The following is a 23050-nucleotide window of genomic DNA, read 5'->3' on the forward strand; positions in this document are numbered from 1 at the left end:
ACTGGAATCACCATGCGGAGACCAGGCAGTGGGGACCAGGACCATGGGAAAAAGAGTGCAGATTTGTTTTTCTGTGGAGACCACCTGGAGAAGTGCTCATGCCACTGGATTAAGAACTAAAGGTTTGCTCTCAGCCTTTCCACTTGCTTTGGACAAACCTTTTGCCCCTGTAACTGACGTCTTCCCATATGTAAAATGGGGACAGGTATTTAACAGCTTTTTTAAATACTCTGAGATCCTCAGAATAAAGACCCATGGTGAAGAAATGAGGATAAATCATTACAGCAGAATGCTGTCGCTAATCTGCTTAAACTGTGCTTGTTTTCCAGCTATTATCACAAAGGTTTGTCAGGAAAATGAACATCTGCCAGTATTTTCTGAAGCTCTTTCAAGTCAAGAGATATTCCTGGTGACATTTGGAGAAACATGCTTTTCCCTTCTCACAAGACACAACATGCCCATAAAAAATAGATGCACTGGAAAAGCACCATTGTCTTAAGCACTCCCAAGCCTGTTTTTTCACGTCTCCTTTGGTTTCTTTTCAGGTTCTGACTCATTCTGATGCTCAGGTCACAGGTACTCGTGCTTTGTAGCTTTATGCGCACTAAAAGGCAGCTGTACAGAATCAATTTCTTCTATCTGAATGAATGAAATCTTAATCCTGTGATATCCATGTGGCACTGAAACAGCAAAAGGGATCCCTGCCATCCATGCTGCAGGATGCAGCACAACTTTTCCATCATTTACCATCCTCTGATGGTAAATGCAAAATGCAATGCAAAATACCTTGAGGACTGATGTCAACAGTGCTAAGCACCAGCACAGTCAACCAGAGACATGGAGCATTTAAGCACATTTTTATATAAGACATGGATGGACATGTGACTCTTTGCTGGAGTTCTGGAACAGAAGGATGCTGTTGTGGCCTTTTGGTTTGTAGGGTTAGTTGGGGACTATCTCTCTGCTTATTAGATGTGGTAATCAAATAATGTTAAAAAATTTGCTAAAAATAATCATAACCTTTTAAAAATACAACCAAAGCCTTAGTGTATTGGTTTTAAGCAGTATTTCATGAGCATTTTCCTGCTAAACCCCTCCCAGGTAATTATCTTTAATAAAAACATACATTTTGCTGAAACATGGTAGATTTCTGCTTTTTAAAAAGTGAAGAGTATTTCATATTTCTTTTCATCTTTGTTCCTGCCATTCATGAGCCCTTGTTAGGAGGCTGCAATGAGGTGGAGGTCAGTCTGTTCTACCAGGTAACACAAGAGGACAAGAAGAAATGGCCTCAGGTTGCATTAGGGGAGGTTTTGATTATATATTAGTAAAGATTTCTTCATAATAACGGTTGTAAAGCATTGGAATGGGTTGCCCAGGGAAGTAAGTTGTGGAGTCATCATTCCAGGAGGGATTTAAAAGGTGTGTGGATGTGGTGTCTGGGGACACAATTTAATGGTGGACTTGGCAGTGCTGAGGTAATGGTTGGACTCAATGACCTTAGATCTTCCAAACTAAATGTTTTTATGATTCTATGGTTCCTTTCTACACTAGACAGAAATAAGGCAATTTGAAAGCTTATTCCAGACAATTGAGTAGAAGTCAGTAGAGAAATGGTTGCTTTTAAATAGCTTATAAAATTTTAGGCATTAGCAAATGGGAGGTGAAGAGACAGCACACTGTGAACAGCTGTAAGAATTGCCCTATTTGTGAGTCTTTACAGAAAGGATAACTGAAACCTTCAATATTATCGTAATTTCTCCTATTTCCATCTGCCTCCTTCTTGCTGTGTGACTAAGTGCTGCATTATTATTAAATTAATAGCTAAAATTCTGCTAGGAGGCTTCTTTCCCTGCCTATTTCAAAGCCTCTTATTTTGACCACAACTGAACTGGTCAAGCCTTTTTAAAATTATAATTTTTCAATGGTAAAGAATCAACTTTTGCAAATGGCTCTTCATGTTCTTTGCCCAAAGTCACAAAAGTTGAAAAGTTAAGGCTTTTGAAATTGTTTAAATGAAGAGATGAGGAAACGTCAGTGGAGATTTTTCAACACGCACACACAATTGTATTTTCTAGCTGTCTAATTTTGATATCTTATCCTCATAAATTCAATAAAGGAAAATGCTTGAGAAGCTATTGCTCATCAGAAAACTTCCAAGTATTTCATGTTTATTAGGTAACCGATCTCCCTAATGCATCAGGGAGCTTGATTTTATTATAAGGACTTGGAGAAGCTGTGACAGTGATTTGCCCAAGGTCATACAGAAAGTCACTGACAGGCTTAGGAACAAATTGGATCCAAGCAATAAAATCAAATCAGATGCAAAATTTGGTTTTAAAGAAATTGTTGTTTACCAGTACACCACAACCCAATCAAAACAAAATACTTGGGAAACTTTTCATATGATACAAATTAACCAAATTAAGGTTATTCTTCTTGCCTTCTTCCCAGCTAAGGAAAGAAGACGGGATAAGCTATATTTGGATAACACTGAACTAGCATGATTTTCAAGGAAATCATCTATTTCTGTTAGAAAAAAAAAAAGAAAAAGGAAAAAGAAAAATATTAGAAATGAATGTCAGTCTTGAAATTTAATGAAATTTTAAAATAGTCTACCTTTTAAAGTATTCTATAAGAGAGTGGGTTTTTTGCTCTCTTGTAAGTTTCACATTGTATTTTTGTTTCTTGAAAGATCTAAATTTTATGCAGAATGAAAAAAATTAAGATTATCAGGTTTGAGGAATAAACTATATAAATGGCTGCTACTAAGAATTCTATGAATCCTCACAGTACGAAACAAGCTCTAATCTGCACTTTGAGAACATTTTGCTGACAGGCAACACATAAGGCAAAATTCACATGCATTCATTAGCAGCCTGGAACTGAAGCTGAGCTCACAGAGAGTCAAAGAACTGCAAAAACTATGGTCTGAGCAGGTCTGTGTCTTAGAGGGGAGAAGATAAAAATAGAGATCCTTGATTTTATGGGATAATATTTTGGCTTTTCCATCCCAGAACATAACAGAAGTTAGAGCAGGCAAGGACACATCAGACAGTACCAGGAAAAGCAGTTTCTGGATGCAATCCTGAGCTTTTTAGGAGACCTGGAAGGATCAATCCCTCGCCCCAAGTGACTTGTGAACATCTCAGCTGTTAATCACCCTTCTTCCCCCACCCACAGGCTACGCTGAGCTGTGCACACATGGGTTTGGTTTCAAACCTGCTGCAGTGCTCTCTGGATGTCGATGCCTTGTCCCCAGGGCACGGCAGGGTTGGCGAGACAGTCCCCGGCGTTGCCGCGACGGGAGATGTCGATCCGCTGCCTCCGGAGGTTCTGGAACGCCTCAGCCATCACTCGGACCCCGTCGTATGTTAGGGCCGATGTGTACTAGAAAGAGAAGAGTCGTTTCATGTGGCCCATCAGGGTGAGCTGCCCCTGCTACTTGTCTCACAGTAACTTTTCGAATGATTCGCTCTGCTCTCATCCTTCCATCTATGAAGTTCAACTGCCTCTTGCTGCCTGTAATCTCCACTGTCCTGTTGACTCCTAAAAGTTGGTTTTACTTTCACAACTGGGAATGAAGGAGAAACTCCTGGTGCAGGGTCAGCCTGAAGAAGGCTCAGCCTTACAAGCTCTACGTCTGTTACCCAAGTCTTTGTGTTTAATTAGAATCAGTGACCTGAACTTCTGAGGAACACATCATACTGTGTAAATGTGAAATCAAGACACAAGGGACACAAACTCAATCTGCAAAAAATTTGCAAAAGATTATATTATTCAAGCAGAAACTCATGCAGAAACCAGTGTAAAACTCTTGTTGTGAATCATTAGAGTAACAGAATTAATTCTTTTCCTATAATTTCCTACCTATTTATTTGTTTGAAGCTTTCTTAAACTAACAATTCCAAAGTTAACATTTCTGTTGCTAAATGTCTGTCACAAATGTATTCATTTTCAAAAGTCAAACAGAAAAAAATAACCTCCCCCTCCACCCACCCTTCAACAGCTTCAGGGAGAATTAAAATCTTTCTTCCCTCTGTTGTACACACCGATTTGAAATGCTCAAAAAGAACATCTGGAAAGACTTTATTATCATTGGATGTCTAGTAAACAAGTCAAAGGTTAAGGAGTTAATGAGGCTTTTTGTTTTTTATATACTGAACATGATGAGATGTTTAATTCTTAGCTTTGAGGAGGGTAAAAACTGGGAGACTGAGTGAATATATTAAATTGTGTATTTCTTAGGAGGCAGTAACTGCTGACTACTAAAATTTAGACTATGTTGAAGCACCTGGAAAAGATAATGCTCATAACCATATTGAGAGTTTCTCGGAGTGTGATTAAAGAGCTCCGTGTGATCACAAAGAGGTGAGCACAACTTTAACTGAGTGAGATGGACCCATAATTAAATGAGTTCTTTTATACCACTTGCCTTTGGCCTCTTCCAGTCCACACGTGGATGTTCTCTGGCATCATTATTCCTCCACTGTTGCATGATCCTGGCAGGAACAGCATCTGTATAATTCACCAGCTGGAAGCCAGTTACATTGGCTCCACTCTCCCTGAATTTGGTCAGGTCAATATCCATGAATCCCTAGTATAGGAGAGAAACAGGAGAATCTCATCAGGGAAACACATCTCTGACTGGGTAAGATGAATCTTGCCTATCAATGAATATGGCAGATAGCTCAGGAAAAATCTCTTCTCTCTCTGAGGTAATGTCCAGCTCCAGAGGTGCACCACTTCCCTGACCATGGTGTGAACTTGCCTTTCTCACAGGCTCTGAGCTGGACATATTCTGAAGTTTTCACTCAAGAAGACAAATTAACAACAGGTCACTTGCAAGAAAGCTAGCAGAGTAGTGGAAAAATGCACCCTGACTAATGCTTGAATGAAATTAATAAAATCTATAAAATTAAATTAGAGTTTTTCACCAAGTTCTAACTTTTATACAGAATTGTTCACCCAGCCCTAACTCTTATGCCCTCAGTCACAACCATTTAGGCTACTTCTTTTGAAATCACAGTTTACAGGTTAAAACAAATCCTGAAGAATGAACTTTCAGCACATCAAGAAGGAAGTGGTTGGTCAGCTTGCTAAAGGAATCTGGCTATTAGAAAAGACAGTTTATAGAATTTGCTAATTTGGGAGAAAAAAAGGTGCTTTTTTTAGGCTTCAGATCACTAACAAAATGCATTCTTTTAATTTCCTTATTGTTCCTGTCTACTTCTTGCTGGTTCTTGGTGTCCCAGTCTCTGCAGCACTGCTGCTATGCAGGTCTGTTTGCTGTGCCTCCCTGCACAAGGCAGGTGCTTGAACAGACTCTGCCTTCTGCTTGGGCAGCTGTGGAAGGGACAGGCTGAGGTCTGGTGCTTTTTCTTTTGGGGTACAAACACAAGAGATGCAGGAAATTATTTGCACTATTGCTACCAGCACCCTTAATGCACAAGGGAAAGTGAATGGGAGAGCTGTCACAATGCAATCACTTGAGCAGCAGAAGAGCTTTTTGAGCTCTGCCTTCCCACTGCCCTGATGGTGTGTGCTCTCCTCAGGATCATTCTCAGCCTACCACTGGGTTTCTCCCCCTTGTTTGTTCTCAGACGTATGATGGCAGTGTGAGTCAAAAAGACAAGTCACATCATTTCCAGGAAACACCAGTCAGGTTCCCAAAACAGTGCTCTCTGCTCACTGGTGGAGGGAGCCGAGCAGCTTATTAACTTCCAAAGCCAGGTTCAAGCCATTACATGGAAACCTGTTTTGGGAACAGACCTTGCAAGGAAAAGACTAAATTGCCCTCTCACATCAGTGTCAGAGTGAGGGAGTCATAAGTAACTGAAAAACATTTTTAAAGACTTTCACACTTTTTCTTTCAGCTTTGTAGGCAATTTGGCATCCACTTACAAAGCCGAGGATAGGATATTGGTGTACAGATGCTCTAAACAGATGACTTGTTTTGCTTCAAAGTGCAGTGATTCAGGTTAAAAAAAAAAAGTGATGTTTTATGTGTACATATTCCCCAGAATGCTGGTTAAACCCACATCCATCTTGTTTGTAATTGCTAGCGTAGGGGTTTCAGAAAGCCAGAGCTGAGATTAATGAATAGAAAATGCAGTAGGATAATTGTCCCTGACATCTTAATGCATTTCAGGCCAAGTGGTTTTTGACACACGGAGCTCCTAAGGTTCAGTAAGAGGGACCTCACAGGTTGCCAACTGGTTATTCATGGCTATGACCAAATTACACTGACATTTTGCTCCTGGGAGATACTCAGGGGAAAAAGATCTGTCAAAAGAAACTACCACAGAGGAACTTGAAGTTTGTGCCACCAGCTCCTCCTTGGAAGACCTAAAAAGGCATGAAGAAAAGTCCAAGTTCACAACAGAGTATGAGTAAGATGTCTGGTGTATTAAGCCCCCTCAGCATACAGATTTAAATAGAAAAAGTCAAAAAAGGGTTATGACATCAGTGATGAGACAGCAGTGGTTGAAACCACTATATTTCAATGTTTGCCCCATACAAAACCATTCTGAAACTGAAGCAAATATTCAACAATATTCACTGGGATTCATCTTGCATAAAATTTTAAAATAATCCAAATAGAGAAAAGGAATTATTTCTTCCCAAAGATTGTACTAATTTTCCCCCACTTATGTTTGACACAATTCAGCTTTTTTAAAAAAGTGGTGAGAGCTTTGAAGATTTTTCCAATCATTTAAGGCAGTTGGGACCATAGAGGACACCTTTGCATTTTGGCTGTTATTAACTTCTGAAATAATTGTTTTCACCTGTTCTCCCTCCTCCATATGCCCCAGTACAAGGACATTATAGGAATGGTCCTAATTACAAAGGAATTTTAATCACTGTACCACTGAAATCTGTTCAAAGATGGTCGGGGAATATGACAGCCAATAAAAAGGGAAATCCAGAGGTCAAATATTTTAGAAAATAATTCCAGAGGAGGTGAATTCTTCCTGGCAAACACATAAACACAAAATATCAAATGTTATGCAAACTGGACTTTGAAAATGCTTCTATTGACAAAGTGGAAGCAAGAATTGAATATGTTTATCTGTCTTTCTGGAATATCAGTCAGTACATGCAGGGAACAGGAAAATGGGAGAATTACAGTATTTGCAAGTAAAGAAGTCATCAATCATCTGTCACCTTATACTAACTGTAGACACATATTGCAGAAAAAAAAGAAGGGATCTTTTATTTAGTGTTCAATTGGCCATATTTGGGAAACAGCAAATAAATTATTAAAAATTGTCTAAAGAAAGACTGCAACCCACGACTGAGGGGCAACAGCTGTGCTTTTGGATTAATATGTTTAGCATCAACCAGTCTGGGAAAGAAACAGTCCAGAAATGATTCCCTCTGCCATCCAACCAAGTACAGCAAGAAGTGAACAGTGCTGGAATTATGTACTCCATGTGGTCCCATGAAGTGATCAAACAGTTTTGAAACAATTTCAAAAATTTGCCAGTAAATACTGGGAAAACTCACTTTGCAACCATATCTGGAGCACAGTGGCTGTTCAGGGAAATGAGCTGAGCCCCTGGAATCTGGCTGCATGTGATTTTCTTCAAGCTCTTTCCACCTGAAACATTTGGGATGTATCTGTGGGATGTGCAGGTTTCAGGCTTCACCTCCCTGCACAGCACTGCCCATACCCTGGGGAGGAAGAGGGGAAATATGGGAACTCTTGCTCCAGTCCCCTGGGAAAAGCAGGACCCAGAGGCAGCATGGAGCTCCCCAGTGCCCCAGAGAGGGTCACTGCCAGGACACAGGTACACAGCGAGAAACAGCACTTCTGCAGGCACAGTTATCCCTGGGAACCATCACAACCAGGCTGGAAGGGACACCACGTCAGCCAGCCCACCCCCTGCCCTATGGCAGGATTAGCCATCCCTTCCATTTAAATTCACTCCACAAAATCACCTCAGCAAACCAGAGAATACGGCCCCCTGCCTTGCATATGCCTGGAAAATGCCTGACTTTCCTCAAATGCTGCCAAGTTAGCAGGCTGACAACAAACCACAAAACTGACCCCATGGTACGGATGGGCTGAGGTGGCTCCCTCCTCCACACCTGCTCTGACTCACAGCATCAGCAACACACTGTTCCAGCAACAACCAGGCTTGGTTCAAAGGAGGAAACTTGCTCTTTAGCCCATAGCATGGGCTCCTCTCTGCATTAATGAACCTCACAGAGCGATTATGTGCAGAAGTCCTGCTGCTAGGAAATAATATGGGCAGCTATTACAGACCTTTGTGGCTTCAAATAGAAACCAGTATTGGAAAGGGGTTTTTCCTCATTGTGCTTTCTGTGATGCATCTATTCTTTATGCTGTTCTTAAACTGAAAGCAGCTTTCAGCCAAAGGTTGTTTTACTGTCCCATTTGCTGCCTTGCTTGCTGGGAGAGGTGTCAGCAAGTCACACATTTATATTCCTCTCCACCGCTTGTGGGCTCAGTCATCAAAGGAAATGCATAATGCAGGAAGACTGATGACTTGAAACAGGCCTCGTGAATCCATCTTGATTAAGTGGGCAACGAAGGATATGCCTTGAAAAGAAGGACCCTCCAGAAATGAACCAGCTCCTTATTTGTGCCCTGGACACTATGAGGAGCCAGGACATTGAGTGGTCAGTGCAGGCAGCTGCCAGTGTAGGGAAAGCATTATCCCTTCGCACATGACCCTTCTGAAATCTGCCAGCATCACTTACTTCTCTGCATCTCTCCTTTCACCCTCATATTTCATTGGCTCACCATCCTAAACCTCTACCTCCACTCCACACACTGATGACACTGGGTGGCATTGCTCCTTCTGGGACATCATCCCAGCCCATGGGAATGCTGCAGCCTCAATCCCATATGCAGACATTGACAGTCAAACAGCTGCTGCCCCACACTTTCAGATTCTCTTTGTATTTCACTAAGCTCATATTAATTGCTGGCACTTTCCTTGCAGGTGTCTCCTGTGGTAGAATTGCATCTTTGAAGCTGTGGCAGCAAGGGCTGACCTCCAGGGAGGCTCCAGCTCAGCATCTCATAAACTGCCCCACGACACAGCCTGAAATCTCTGCCTGTGCTCCAATCTCATCTTTTCCTGAAAGAAAGGAGTGTCCTTGAAGACTGCCATGTTCCTGAGAAACACTGTTGTTTTATCTCCTCCCTCTGCATCTTCTGAGCCCTCCAGATATCCCCCCAGGACCAGTAAGGCTCGGCTCTGAATGAGGAGAGGAAAAAATGCCCCTTTCTCTTTAATTGTCTGGAGAAGACTTATTGTGGCTGAACCTAACATGGTTTCTGCATTCCAGGAAGGAGTATGAGATTTTTTAAGTCCCTCTCTATTTGGGATGAAGAGACTACAGTCTATTTTTTCTTTTCTTTAAATATTCCCTTTGAAGCCAAGAGCATTTAAGCAATTCATCCTGAGCTTGGGTGGGTGCCACAGAAACCTGTGGCATCAGTGGGAAACTGGCCCAGCTCTGTTTAGAGGCTATCCATGCCTGGCTTGCAATGCCAGACTACTTCCTGCTAGCAGACTTTATGATTATAAAAAACTTTGCAAAGCAAAATTTTTGCTTTTGAATGGCTGTAAATAAGCTGGGTGAATACTAAGTGGTTTCTGCAGGGAACGAGAAATTGAGTGTTTCCAGACAGTGTCCCTAATATACCAAATTTTCTCTGAGCTTGACTTCTCCAGTGAAGCATCATTCCTCACTCCCATCGCTTTGTATTAACAAGGAAGGTATGTCAAAAAAGCCCATCTGCTCCAGTCTTGTTCCAGTCTGCCTTCCAGCAGGAGAGGCCTTCTCCTCTGCAGAGTTATTAATGTGTCAAACCTCATTGTGGCAGCAAAACATGTGAGTCCTCACTGTAACTTAGGAGTAAGTGAAAAAAGGGAAAAGAAAGACAGGAGAAAGGGGCACTATTGACAGAGTCCCCGTCTTGCAGTTTGATGAGAGTGTTTTGTCTTGTCTATAGATGCAAAGCAAACCAAGCCAGGCTTCAAGGACAAGGGGCTGGAGCTGAACACCATCTTTTCTTCAATACAGCTCTACAAGTTTTTTTTGTAGTATTATTTGCACCTGTCCAATCCTACTGCTGCAGCACATTCTGGATATAAATGACCACATACATCTGTTGGAAGGTTCAGTGCAGGCAGAGAGAGGGATGCTCTATATGGATGTTTGTGCATTAAAGACCTTTCAACATATAAGCTGATTTAAGGTTTGGGAAAGGTACCGTGTAGTGACAGATGCCAGAACTTCAATCAAAGATATGATTAAGGGATGACCTGATGACAGTTTACAAGGACCAAAACATCAGTAATGGAATATTTTGTCTAGCAAACATAATCATAAATCCAGTGGAGGAAGCTGAAGCTAGGCAGGTTTTGACCAGAAAAAAGCACCAATGAAGTCACCATGAGGAAGATATAATGAATTTACACATCACCACTTGCCAGTTGAGCTGAGGTAATGGATTAGGAGACTGCAAATGGCTGAGAAAACCTGTTAGTTTGACATCCTTTTGCTGAAATTTAAACAAACACATTTTTCTTTCCAATGGCTGTAATATAATCTGTCAGTTGCTCACCTGATGCTCTGATTTTTTAAGCCACAGTAAGTCACTTATGCATTTGAGCCCTCATTAACTACTGCAAAAATCCTCCCAAGGTTGCTGCTCATATTCTCCTGTTTAGGCAATTTTTGTATCCAACCAGATAATTTTCTTTTATATGAGACATTCTATTTCAAGCAAAAATTAATTCAGGGCACTGCTGTGTATTTTACTATCATTGATTCAGATGAGATAATGTTATATGGGGTTCTTCTGCTTGATAATCTTTGAATCAGGACAGAAAAGCTGTTGGGAAGCGAGATACAGATTTCAGAAGTTTCACTGATATATTGCTTTGTCTTCCTCTGCACACAAAACAAATTTTTCTCATGAGCCTACTTGCACCAACCTCTCTGACAGAGGAAAGGTCTAACTGGCATAATTTTAGAACCCTAAAAATAACTTAGAACGTCTCTTTCCAATGTAAGAATATAATTTTTGCAAGACCAGGCATCTTGAGATCTTACCAGGACAAAGAAGACTTTTGGAAATGCCACAAAACAGAGTTTCCAATCAGCAAGTGATGTGAACATGAGCATTGCTGACCTTGTTTGTACTGCAAGTCAGCAGCAGTTCAGAAGGCAGGAAACAGCATTAAGAACTGAAGGCACCTCAAATAAACATGCCAGCCTGTGAGGTGATGGGACACAGAACCACAACATTTTAGCTCCAGGCAACCTGAATCAGTGGCTTGGTGCAGGGACCAGAGCCAACAACATACATATCACACTGGGGCAAGTACAGACCTTGCACTAGGCTTGTGCTCAGCATGGGCACCACAGACCTTCCCCACACAGTCACAGCACATGCTCCAGGTGTGGATGTGCTGCATGCCTTTAGGGGAGCTGATCTCTGCCTGTGTGGGGGGAACTTTGCTCCCCAGGGTTGTGTACATCCTTTCTGATGGCCAGTTCAAGAGGTTACCTCTTCTTCACTGTCTGCAACAGGTCAGTCTCACATCACTGAGTGTCAGCCCTGGTGGTGCAGAAGTTCTTTCTTCCATTTTTCAAGGGAAAAGAAATCAAAGGCGCCCATCTAAACCACAGGCGAACTGAACCAAACCAGCACATCTTGCCTGACTTCTTCACAAGCTGACAAAGCTGCTGTGCTGGTAACCTCCAATGCCACCACAACTGCTTGCAAAGGGAAAGTCTGTCCATAGCCTAACTCAGCACTGACACATGCTGATGGAGAGTGGCATAGAAAAAAGTGCTTACCTTGGCTAATCCACGCTGTTTTTATCTTTACTTTTTCCTACTACCTCTAGCATCAGCAATCTCATACACTTATCTATTCAGCTTCAAAAAAACCCAGCATTTGCTAAAAGAGCAACCTGGACTAATGCATCAGGAAAGGAAAAAAAAAGGCTAAAACACCGTATGTGACAGCTGTCTTTCATACTTTTCATTTAAAGACAGGTCACACAAATGTTGCTTATTTTAAGACAAAGATTTTTCTCTGCCCAGAAAGGCTGCTGTTCTCCCACTACTGACAGTAGTCAGCTCACATCCATGGCAGAGGGCAAACAGATACACAAAGCCAAGGTTATGGGGAAAAAGCCTGAACATCAAAAGAAAGGAATCGCAGAAGTTTCTAAGCTTGCTCCTCTGATAGTATTGACTGTATTTTTTTTTCCCTTTGTTGTTGCTAGACTGATGATCTCAAAGGCTGAGAACAAGGCTTAGAAAAATAAGACTCACAAAAACAAACACTTCTTAAAGTTGCCAAATCTCTTTGAATTCCTGAGGGGAAGAGAGAAACAGAGATGAGTGCAAACCCCCGGTGCCAGTACTCCTGAAAAATATCCAGTCTGGAAGCTGCTAAAAGCTAACTGGGGTAATTCTTACGGATACTGGTTGAGGATCAGGATTTCATGAGTTTGCAAAAGCCATAAACAGTGCCAAATTTGCCTCAAGGAGAGGTAAGGATGCTCATAGAAACCGTTTCCCTGGCAGGGATGTTGCAGACAGACCTTTATGGGACAGGCAGGGCTGAGGAGGCAAGGCAGGTTGTGTCTTTAGCAGGCATAGCAGGTTTGGAGAAAGTTGCTTTCCCATGGCCTAAGGTGCTGAATGGTTTCATTTTGTTTGTGAACACAGAAATATTATTGTCTCACCTTGGCAACAGCAATTTCACTGAAAAAGAAAGCTGTTCCTGCTAGGAAATACCAGCTTTCATTTGCTGCTACTTGTCAAATTCTGCTCAGTACTTTACTACAGCTCACCGACAGCAACTGCTGGGCAAACACATAGTGATTAATGCAAGGCAGTGCCTCTTTTCTCATGGATTGTCTGTGACCAGACAGGGAACTTCTCCATTTTAAAATGTACCCATAGATGATTTTTTGGACCTTATTCAGCCTGTGCATTACCTTGCGAACTCTCTTGCTTTGCATTCATGGTGTAGCACCATTTGAAGCTGCTGTAACCGGGCAGTGTGCTGCTGCTTGATTTTTGGCTGAGTATAGCTCTGAACAAGCATATTGCTAAAAATAAGATTTTAAGTGGGGTTATGTAGAAATATTTCCCAATATTTGCTTCCAGTGTGTCATTTCCATAATGGTGTCCCCATTTTTCCATATCCCAGAAGGTTTGGCAAAGTGCAGGTGTTGAAAATTCATCCCCTTGCTCCAACACCTGCAGCTAAACAGGTGAGGAGTCCTTTTACCTTATCTTCACACAGGCTGGGAGTCGTAAACTCAGAATTCCATCAGTCCACACAGGGGACTAAAAATAAGTAATTTGAAAACCTGACACTTCCAGGCTTTAGCTTTTAATTTATTCTCTTGACGACTCAGTGCTCCAGAATGAGCCATTTCCACAAAGCAGGGCTGTTTTCTCAGCATGAGGGTGTGCACGAGGGTACGTGTGTGTGTGTGGGCAACACATGCCCTGTCATCCCAGGACGTGTCTACAAGGGAAAACGTGGGGTGTTTAAGGTCTACCACTATGTGTATGAGTCAGTGGGAATAAATTACAGCACGTTACACCCTCTGAAGGCTCTTATCCAGAGATGAGGTGTCCTTAGAAGAGGGTAAAACCCTCTGTGATCTCTTGGATCAGAGGATCTGCGCTAGGGTTTAACCCTGCCAGATGATGACTTCCCACATTCTGCCAATCCCTTATAACATCCCTGGCCATATCCACAAAGGGAGGCTTGCTGTCCTTCCTTGCTGCCCTATAGCCTCAGAAATATGAGATCCTCAGGGCCTTTTTGCCAGTCTCCTTGCTGAACAGATCACTCAGTTGTTCTTGTGTGGGTGCAGCACATCACAGAAACTGATTTGTCTTCTGGTACCTGAACCTAGCCATGTTGCTCTGCCTGGAAAGAGGCCTCTTAGCCTTGAGGGGTCCTAGGCTTCATTTTTTAAATTGTGTTCCCACATTGTATGATTAACCCCTACTCTTTTTTTTTTTCCCTTAAATATTCCTTTCTGGAGTTTGGCTCTTGTATGATGCTAGGTTTTAAGGAGAAGGAGAGATGAAAGGTAAAGCTTGAATTCCTTTCACTCTTCTTCTTCCCTGAATGGAAGCTGCTTGAAAAACACATCTAATAGCAGTGCATTCTGGTGATCCTGTCAGACCTTGTGGGACACAAAGCCCCCTTCCACTGCAGTGGGAGGCAGAATCTCCCTGCAGAGGGGCTGGGGAAATGAAAAGCCTTTTGCTCCAAGTTAATTATTTATAACCCTTGTTGGCTGAGTATGCAGCCTCTTCCAGTCAGCTCCATCCTCTCAGCATTTCTGCAAAGGCTAAGAAAACACATTAAGAGAGGACAAGCGTACTTTCTCCGGGTCAAAGTAGGAGACCATGGTATCAGAAGACAGAGGGAAATGTCCTTCAAAATTCCAACACCTAAGTGTTAGTTCACCTCATGTCTTTAATGTATTTATCCTTATGAAACAGTACAGAGAGTTGATACTCTAATTCAGCCTTTCATGTAGATATTCATAAAAGTGCACAGACACACACACTTCAGCAACTCCAGTTCACTTTCCTGTTTAACTTTAATGAAGGGACTTTCATAAACATCCAGGACCGAGGTTACAGCAAATAATAATTTTTTAAAAATTAGCAACTGAAGTTATTGGCTGCTCTATGGTTTTGCACATCTCCCCTTGCACAACATAACATTTTTATCTCTGTAATTACACGGTCGGCGGCCAGCGCAGAGTGCAGGGTCAGTACAGGGCATCGCAGGGTAATGATGTGGCCATTTTTGCCTTGTAAATTACAGAGTTATCTTGGGATCGAGAGAAGGAGAAGGGCAGCAACTGCTTGACTAATTGGTAGTTTAAAGTTTAATTACCCCAGGGCTGACGTGCTGCCTCACTGATGCAGCTCTGTGCTGGAAGAACAGGCCCAGAGCCTGCACATGGCTCACCCCCCAAGGACACAGGGGTCCCGTGGGTAGCAGCCTCAGCCCCAGACTGCCACCATCAGCCTATCCTCTGCTGTGCATCTTCCTGGGTGGATGGATACGTCTGGGGAGAAGAGGGCATGACCTCTGCTGTGGGAAACATCCAGCTGCCCTATGGATTGAGGCTATTTTGCTCTCTCCACCTCCCAAATCTCACTAGGCAGGGTAATTTTCTATCCTCCTAACAGACTGGCTCCAGAAAGATGGCCTTGCTGCTGCCCAATGTTGCTCTGTCCTCAGGCAGCACCTCCCTGTGTTGGAGTCCTTTCCTTAAAGAAATCTTTGCATTCAAGTCTTTCCTTAGAGCCATGACAGTCAGATTTCATTTAGCACTAAGGGAGGAGTGATAGAGTGGCTTTAGTGGGCCTCTGTCATCCAGTCAAGGTCAAACCACCACAAAACTCCAGCACACGTGGATACCCTACAGATAATTTTGCTGGCTCAAAAGGGAAAACTCCAGAAGGAGAACACAGCACAGGACTTTAGTATTCCTTTTACCCAAAAGGTGGATGAGAAAAAAGATGTTCAGATCAGTAAGAATAAATATATTTCTTTACAAAATAAAAGTTAGGTAAACAAGAATGCCGGTCAGGGCAACTCACCATGTTTGCCAGAATGTAGTGGTATCCATTCCCATTTTTTTCAAGCTTGATTATCTGCAATATAGAAAACAAAAATAATTAGCAGAGAACAACTATTGAAGACCTTCAGTTTTCTGCCCTTCCTCCTTCTTATTTTTCCCAGATGAGACTGTTCAGCTGGGGGCAGGAAGACAGAGCAAAAGAAAATTTCACAATCTTGTTAGAGGATGGAAAGAGCTTTCACACATGATATTTGAGCAGCAAGGCTGAAACTAGACAGGACAAGATCCCCAAGAACATTCTATGGCAGGGAAAGAAAACAACCAAACCAACCTGTCTCCTGTGGGCTCAGGGGAAAAAGAAACAGCATTTAATAGAAAGTTAAACAAGATCTATTCTTCCGATACCAAAGGAGAAAAGTGAGCAGCTGGAGTCCACATGTCCTGTGAATGCAGCAGAAACATCAAGCAAGACTAGAGACCTATTTTACACATCCTCCCAGCTACGGTTCCTGCCACAGACATCCACCTGGGTGAGATGTCAGGAAGTTTTCTCCTTTAGTGCATCAGGGTAGCTTTAAACCACAACTCCAGAACAAAGCTGCCTGAACAGAGGATTCCCCTGCATGTTCTTTGAGACTATTTATGAATTCATATTCATGGTGTCGCAATATATGCACTTTGCCACTTACTCCTGTCTCCCTGATGCCTGCAGAGTCAGGGTTTATTTTCTTTCATCAACACAATTGCTTACTGAACTGTAATAATTGAATTTTTCTATATTAGCTGGAAGTTTCCTTTATTTTTCTTTTTTGCTTTCCATCTCTTTCAGGCTTGCCTGTGATTGGAGGGGACAGAGGCACTGATTAGATAGTCCCTGTCTTTTTCTGCCTCGGTTTAAAAGGAAAGAATATGGATCAAAATTCTATTATTCTTTCTGATTCTGTTTTCATTGAAATTCCTCTCTATTGATTTCCAGCAGCACTGTTAAATTCTTCCTAGGTTACTAGAGTCAGATACAATCTGCATTTGAGCCACTCTACATGCAGAAAGAAAGGAGTGAAAAAAAGCGCAAACCAACATGCCCTCAAAACCTGTACCAACACAAGATTTGCCAGTTTCTGAGAGAAGTGTGTTTTCCATAAGACTTCTTTGCTGGCAACACTACTTCTTATTTCCACTGTCATATGAATTGATTCTAAATTTCTGCCTGCATTGCTAATGCTCAGGCAAAATCTGCAGAAACTGCAGTGAGGCCAGAAAGATCCTCACAGCCAGAATGATCATAAAACGACTGCTGTGTTGGATTCAACCAGAAGTCAGTCTACTCAAGACTTCTCTCTGATACCAGGCTGGCAGAAGGTGCCTGAGAAATGTCAGATGAGGGCATAGACGGATCCTCCCCATGGGACAGCACTTCCAGATTATCATGAGCAGTCATTTAAGGATTTTCAAATGGATTATAAATGAGCTGACACTTGCTCTATGCAACTGGTTCATCTGCTTTAGTCCTTCTCTGATGAAGTGCTCTTGTATGCATAATAAAACTCATCTGGTTCTCAGCATTAGCATGGGGGTGGCAATTAACTCCAATGAAGGCTTCATTTAGAAGCAGTTTCTTACCTAGCTAATGCCAGCTCCACCAGCTTCACTGTCCTGTGGCTCTCTGCACAGGATGCCTCAGTGTAGCTTTTCTGCTGAGATGTCTGGAGCTCTCAGAAAAAACTCTGTATACTTACAGCTATGAAGATATACACCTCATTATGAGTAGTTTTCTGAGTATCTTCCATTTACTAAGAAGCACAACCAGATCCAACTTGTCCCCTTCCATTTGCCAGCTGAGACTGACCTTTGCAGCAAGTCCCAGACCTTGTGGAAGGAAGAAGAATTTCTGGTGCACTGGAATGTCTAAGAATTATGATCCAATTGCCCTTTTCCTCAGTGTCAACAATAGCTGGCATTGGCTCCTTCTGCCCAAACACTCCTTTGTTATTTTATTAGATGTCAGAGTCAATGAACCAGAAAGGGCTGCCATCCAGCTTTTCCCGAGCTGTTAATCTTGCAGCCCATCCTCCTGAATTATGAGGCTTGTTTCCTGTGTTTTACACAGTTATTTGTGATCTTAATTTATTTTAAAATGCTTGCTCAGTCCTAATGTGTCCGGACAGCGGTAGCAAGCTGAGGTTATAATAGCATTTATCACTTAACCTGACTGTGGTGAGAGGCTGCGCTGGGCTGCATGCTGATAGCTCACTTGGGCCACCTAGGTTTCATTACCCACTTCTTAATGGGCCAGTTTGACATCTATTAGAGAGAAATCCTCTCAGAGTGAAATGCTGGCAAAAGAGAACTTCCAGTTACTCATTTTAATGAGAGACAAGGAAGAAACAATACAGGGCTTTGATGGAACACAACCCACTGCATACTTATCCCATTAAGGCTACACAGCACAACCCTGTGATAACCTGCCCTGAACCAAGGCCTGGCTCACAAATGACAGGTACCTCAGGAAAGATAAATCATGCCCTTGAGACATGACACAAAGAAATCTCCCAGAAAGAAATCAGGTCATTTTCCCATGTTTCATTAACAGATGGAGCACTGGCTCCTCCGCAGCTACAGTCATCAGAATGCGAAGACTGCCTTGTTGGAGTAAGGCAAATTATTTTTGTTATGTGCACAGAGAAAAAACCAAAAAGTGTGTCTGCACCAGTGTGCACGAGAGGCACTGATGCTAAAGAGCCATCCCCAACTCTCCCATTCACTGCGGGAGTACAAATCCACAGCCACCGAGAGACAGAGACAAGCTTGTCAGGGAAGAGGATAAAAGCTCTTTGAGCACCTCAGACACTCAGAGAGACACAGAAAACAGCACAGTAACATTCCCATAGAGGCTGCTGGTGTGTTGAGCTGAGAGACCAGCCAGCAGTCCAAGTTACAGTCCTAGCTGAATTTCATGTGATAATGAGGTGAACATTACCTTGAATCCCTTTGGTCACCTGCACGCTGTGAAAAACCTGGCAGCCCCTGCTCACACTGGGATAAATACCTTTGCTCTCAGAAATCCCAGTAGATTTGGAACAAGAATGTAAAAAAGGAGGAAAAAGGAATACACAGGTCTGCAAAAGTTGTTCTCAGACCTATTCCTCACTGGAGTTAACTTCCAGGCACAGAAATCTATTGGAATTACTGTGTCTTTATCATAGAAAAACAGAATATTTTATCTCTTCTTCTTGGGAACTAATATTTTTCATAGCATTGCAAAATATATAATTACAATATATGGATTTTTACTGTTCTTAGAAGAAACTTGTCTTAAATCTAAGTTTAACTCATGCTCTAGTTCTGTGAAGAAGTTAGAAAGAAAGACTTAGTTTCCTGTTCATGTAAGGAAAACTAGATAATATTTGACTAGAGAACTCAACTTTGTAGACAAACCAGCCTTATAAAGGTAACGCTATTAACCCTAGAAATCTGATATACTATGTAGGAAAACCAGCAGAAAAGCCAAATTCACTGCCTAGATCCTGTCAAAAATTTTGTTCAACTATAGCTTCTCCAGCATCAGAGGGAAGACTTTACCCTCTGGAATAATCTGTTTTCTTTTTCATGAAAGTGACCTTTACATTGAGGTTAAACACTGCTATTTGCTCTGTTATTACATATAACAGAGTACCACCCAGAGACATCCACCAAGGGTGGATTGTGCTCATTGCTGAGCTGTGCAGCTGATGAAATGTCAGTCCCTGTCCCAGACAGTGCGCAGCTGAAGTGTGAGACGGGAGATGGCAGGTACCTTAGACAAGACAACGTGTGAAGCGCAAGGTAAGAGTGAGCTGATTATGAGGAACACAACAGTGGGAATTGCAGTGTACCAGCTGCATGGCACTGAGGGGCCCTTTCTAAGCCACGTGGGAGCAGAGCCACAGTGGTGGGGAAGGATTTGGATGTAGGTATGAGAGGGAAAGTTATTGTGGCTGGGGTTGAAGTGTGGGCTAAAGTGTGGACGGAACCTGTCCATGGGATTGCATTTGTCTCTTGCCCACAGACATCCATGTTCAGGACTGAGGAAAGGCATTAAGGAAGGCATGGAGCAAAGAAGATAGGGAAAATTTAAATCTGCACTCTTGGGCAACCTATCTAGATTGAGGATGAGAAAGGCAAGGCATACAAGATACCTGCTGAGTCCTCTATCGCATATCACATCAGCACATGGCCTTAAGCTGGCAAAGCATCCGGGACATGACTGTGGATGTTTGGTTCTCTCACTGTAAGGCATGAGAAGAACTGGGAACATCCAGTCTGCTACAGCATGGAGGCCCTGGGAGGATGGTGAGCTCTAGCCTGACCTGCAGGCAGCACTCCTGTTACAGATTTATCATAAAGTTTCTCCATCTCTGTCCTGCTGGCACAGATGTGAGAATTTGGTGCAGCACATGAAGGATGAAGAACTAGGAGTCTGGCAGGGCCAATTTCCACCTCCACCTTAACTCACAGGAGGTGGTAAAACTGGAGGAAAACTCAGCAGAATCAGGAGGTGCCAGTTTGTGAATGCTGCTTGGAGGAAATAGCACAAAGCAAACTCATTGGGGAGTAATGGGGTGTAAAGGCTTAGCAAAGGAGTCAAACAATTAGGGAACGTAGAACAGTGGGGCTCACTCGGCATGTATATATGAGAGCTTCTAACATTTATCCAGCTTTACAGTTTCCACAATAACACAATGCAGAAATATCTGCAAGCGCATCAACCTGCTGCAATGCACACCCACCAATCCAACAAGAGCCACAATGAGATATGGATCAGGCAAGAATGGGGAGCGGAACTCCTCCAGGAGAAACAACCCTTCCTGTCTTGTGTGCAAGACCCCTTCCAGAAGGCCCACACCAGCACGACCTTGTTAAGGATGATGTTCAGCCGCTCAGATTCGCAGTCCACCACCACCAGCCTTTCCTGCTTCTTCTCTAGCTCCTGGAAGAGCACTCGATAGCCCTCTTCTGTTGTTGTCAGGATGTTCACAGCTGTCACCTGCCAGTTCTTCTCAGCTGCAGTGTCCAGCACTTTCTGTAGGACTGACAATCCTATGATGGGAAGAGAGGGGGAAAAGACAGGTTTTAGTTGTGCAATGCCATCTTTCCATCCTCTTGACAGCCTTTGTAGCTGTCTCAAGCCAGGCTGGAGACAGAATTGCAAGAGTACAGCAGCTAATGGTCTAGATCTTACCAAAACTCAGCTGGGTTAGAATTAATGACTCCTGCTTTTTCTGTCCTAGCACAGATAATTCCTTTGTAATCAGCAGATCAGTCTCGTTGATCAGGCCCTGCTGTGGGATTCAGATAAGAACTCTAATCCCCATCTTCCTGTGTGTCACTACCCAAATAACTTGATTTCTCTTGTCCACAGTCTTTGATCTGTTTAGGCTGTATGTTCCTAGAGTTAGGGACACACACCCTCAGCAATCACAGCACACAATCATATTCAGCATCCTTCTCTCTGTCATCAGCATCTCATCAGAAAACCATTATTTTAACATGTATGTTCCCTAAATTACATCCACAGCCTTTCAGGGGAGATTCACATAGCAGTGCTCTGCAGTCTTACTAGGCAACCCTGCCTTCTGCAGTTCTTTTGGGATGTTCAGTGTGCTCATGCCTTGTGACAACAGAAAGCAGCTGGGATGATTTTATGCCTTCTCCTTGTCTCTAAAGGTCATCCTGTCCCTTCAAGGGATAATGATCACTTTCAGGACAGAGCTGAAGTGAATCACCCTTACCTCTTCCCTGTTCTCCACAAGTCTGTCTGGCTACCAGACTCCAAGCCTGGAGCTTTAAAGGCATTTGAGAGTTGGGAAAACTGAATCACAGAGCAATGACCTCACTAGGCCTGTTTGTGGTTTAGAAAGTTGGATAATATCTTCAAGAACCCAGAAAAGGTTTTGTTGTTTTACATAGACAACTAACTTGCTCTAACATAGGGGACTTGGAGTTTTACAAGCTACACATTCCACACCTGGGTGTAGGCTTAGGTGAGACCTGGGCATTCATGTTTATAAAGTTGGGACTCAGTGGCCTTGACTTCGACAGACCAGTTCAATTGGGACCTATGGAATATAAACAACGTCAACATTTCAAAATCAAACCATCTACACATTAAGTATTTCCCTCATGTTGCTGGGGTTCAAACCTGGCCCCATGAACACAGACATACTAGATCAGGCTGATGCTGCATCTAGATCAACACTCACCTTAAGCAGAAACGGTTATTTAGAAAAGGAATAGAGAACAGGGAAGGAATAGGGTGACCCTTCCTTTAGGCACCCTCTCAGCCTCCAGAAATCCACAGCAAGAGGATTTCTGGAGGCAAAGACTCCATGCAGAGCACTGTGTTTAATTGCCTGGTAACCTTCCCATATACTTGTGACTTACCCCGGTCAGCATCATAAATGTACACAAACTTCTGCCAGCTGTAGTGTTCGATGACACTGATGAGGGCATCCTGGAGCTCTGGGCGAAGCTGGAGAACAAACTGGTTGGATGTTTCCACAGGGAAGCTTGGGGTTATGAAGCAGACATGGAGAGCCCCGCAGAAAGACGTGAGCATGTTGACAGTCCTCCTCTCATAAAATCCAAAGATGGCATAGACGCCCTTGGAGAACTGTGAGCAAACTGGAGGAGCAGAGAGAAAGGTCATGAGGGCAGAGAGACAAGGAAGTTTCTCAGGAATGTCCCCAAAATAAACCTTTTCCCTGAAATAAGCTGGGAGCTCTCTGGGCTTGTAAGTTGATGAAGGAACATGTGAAGGACAGGGCTTGTGACCATGTGGTGCTCTGCCCTTGGTCTCCACAGACCTGTTTTACCTTTGATATGTAGAAATGACAGAGAAGAATGAAATCAGTGTCCCCAGAGCTCTGCTGAAGATTTTGCTGCTTCAGGGATAAAATGTGTTATCTGAACATGGGAACCCCTCAGCTGGAAGGGGCTATTGCAGCTCCAGATGCATTTACAGAGCAGAAGGAAAACATTTGCACAATAGCATGACCCTTTGTGGCCAGTGATTCCAGAAGCAAACTATGGGTTTGACCTCTGAAGCTGCAGAGATGACTCTGAGAGGGCATCTCAGCAAAGGCTGGCCAGGTTCAATGCAGGCACAGCACAGCTACAGGGAGGTTTTTAAGGAGCATGAGCTGTTGGCACTGAAGCCAGAGCCTCTGACACCAGGACTGCATTAATACTGGGGACACCTGTGTGGCAATTTCTGGTTTCCTCACAAAACCATGGTGAGGAAGGCTGTGTGCTCAGTGAGGTAGCAGTGGTAGCCTGGGAGGTCTCCATCAGGAGTTCCCTGGCAGAAATCTGTGTCTGTCCTCTCAGCAGCTGGTGCTGTGCTGCACAGGCAGGACTCTCTCATGTTGGAACCCTTC

The 23050-nt window shown here is 43.0% G+C and overlaps 1 protein-coding gene across 3 annotated transcripts in view; it reads right to left on the minus strand.

Moving 5' to 3' along the window:
• GRIA1 (glutamate ionotropic receptor AMPA type subunit 1) overlaps positions 1-23050 on the minus strand; it is a 120469-nt gene that overhangs the window by 40528 nt on the left and 56891 nt on the right. For all 3 annotated transcript variants that reach the window (XM_071570522.1, XM_071570523.1, XM_071570524.1), the window contains exons 3-7: positions 22056-22295; positions 20527-20711; positions 15655-15708; positions 4436-4597; positions 3223-3390 (exon numbers count right to left, since the gene is read on the minus strand). In XM_071570522.1, coding sequence (XP_071426623.1) covers positions 3223-3390; positions 4436-4597; positions 15655-15708; positions 20527-20711; positions 22056-22295 — 809 coding nt within the window. The remainder of the gene's footprint in view (positions 1-3222; positions 3391-4435; positions 4598-15654; positions 15709-20526; positions 20712-22055; positions 22296-23050) is intronic.

Source organism: Pithys albifrons, chromosome 15 (assembly GCF_047495875.1).
Source record: "Pithys albifrons albifrons isolate INPA30051 chromosome 15, PitAlb_v1, whole genome shotgun sequence".
NCBI lineage: Eukaryota > Metazoa > Chordata > Aves > Passeriformes > Thamnophilidae > Pithys > Pithys albifrons.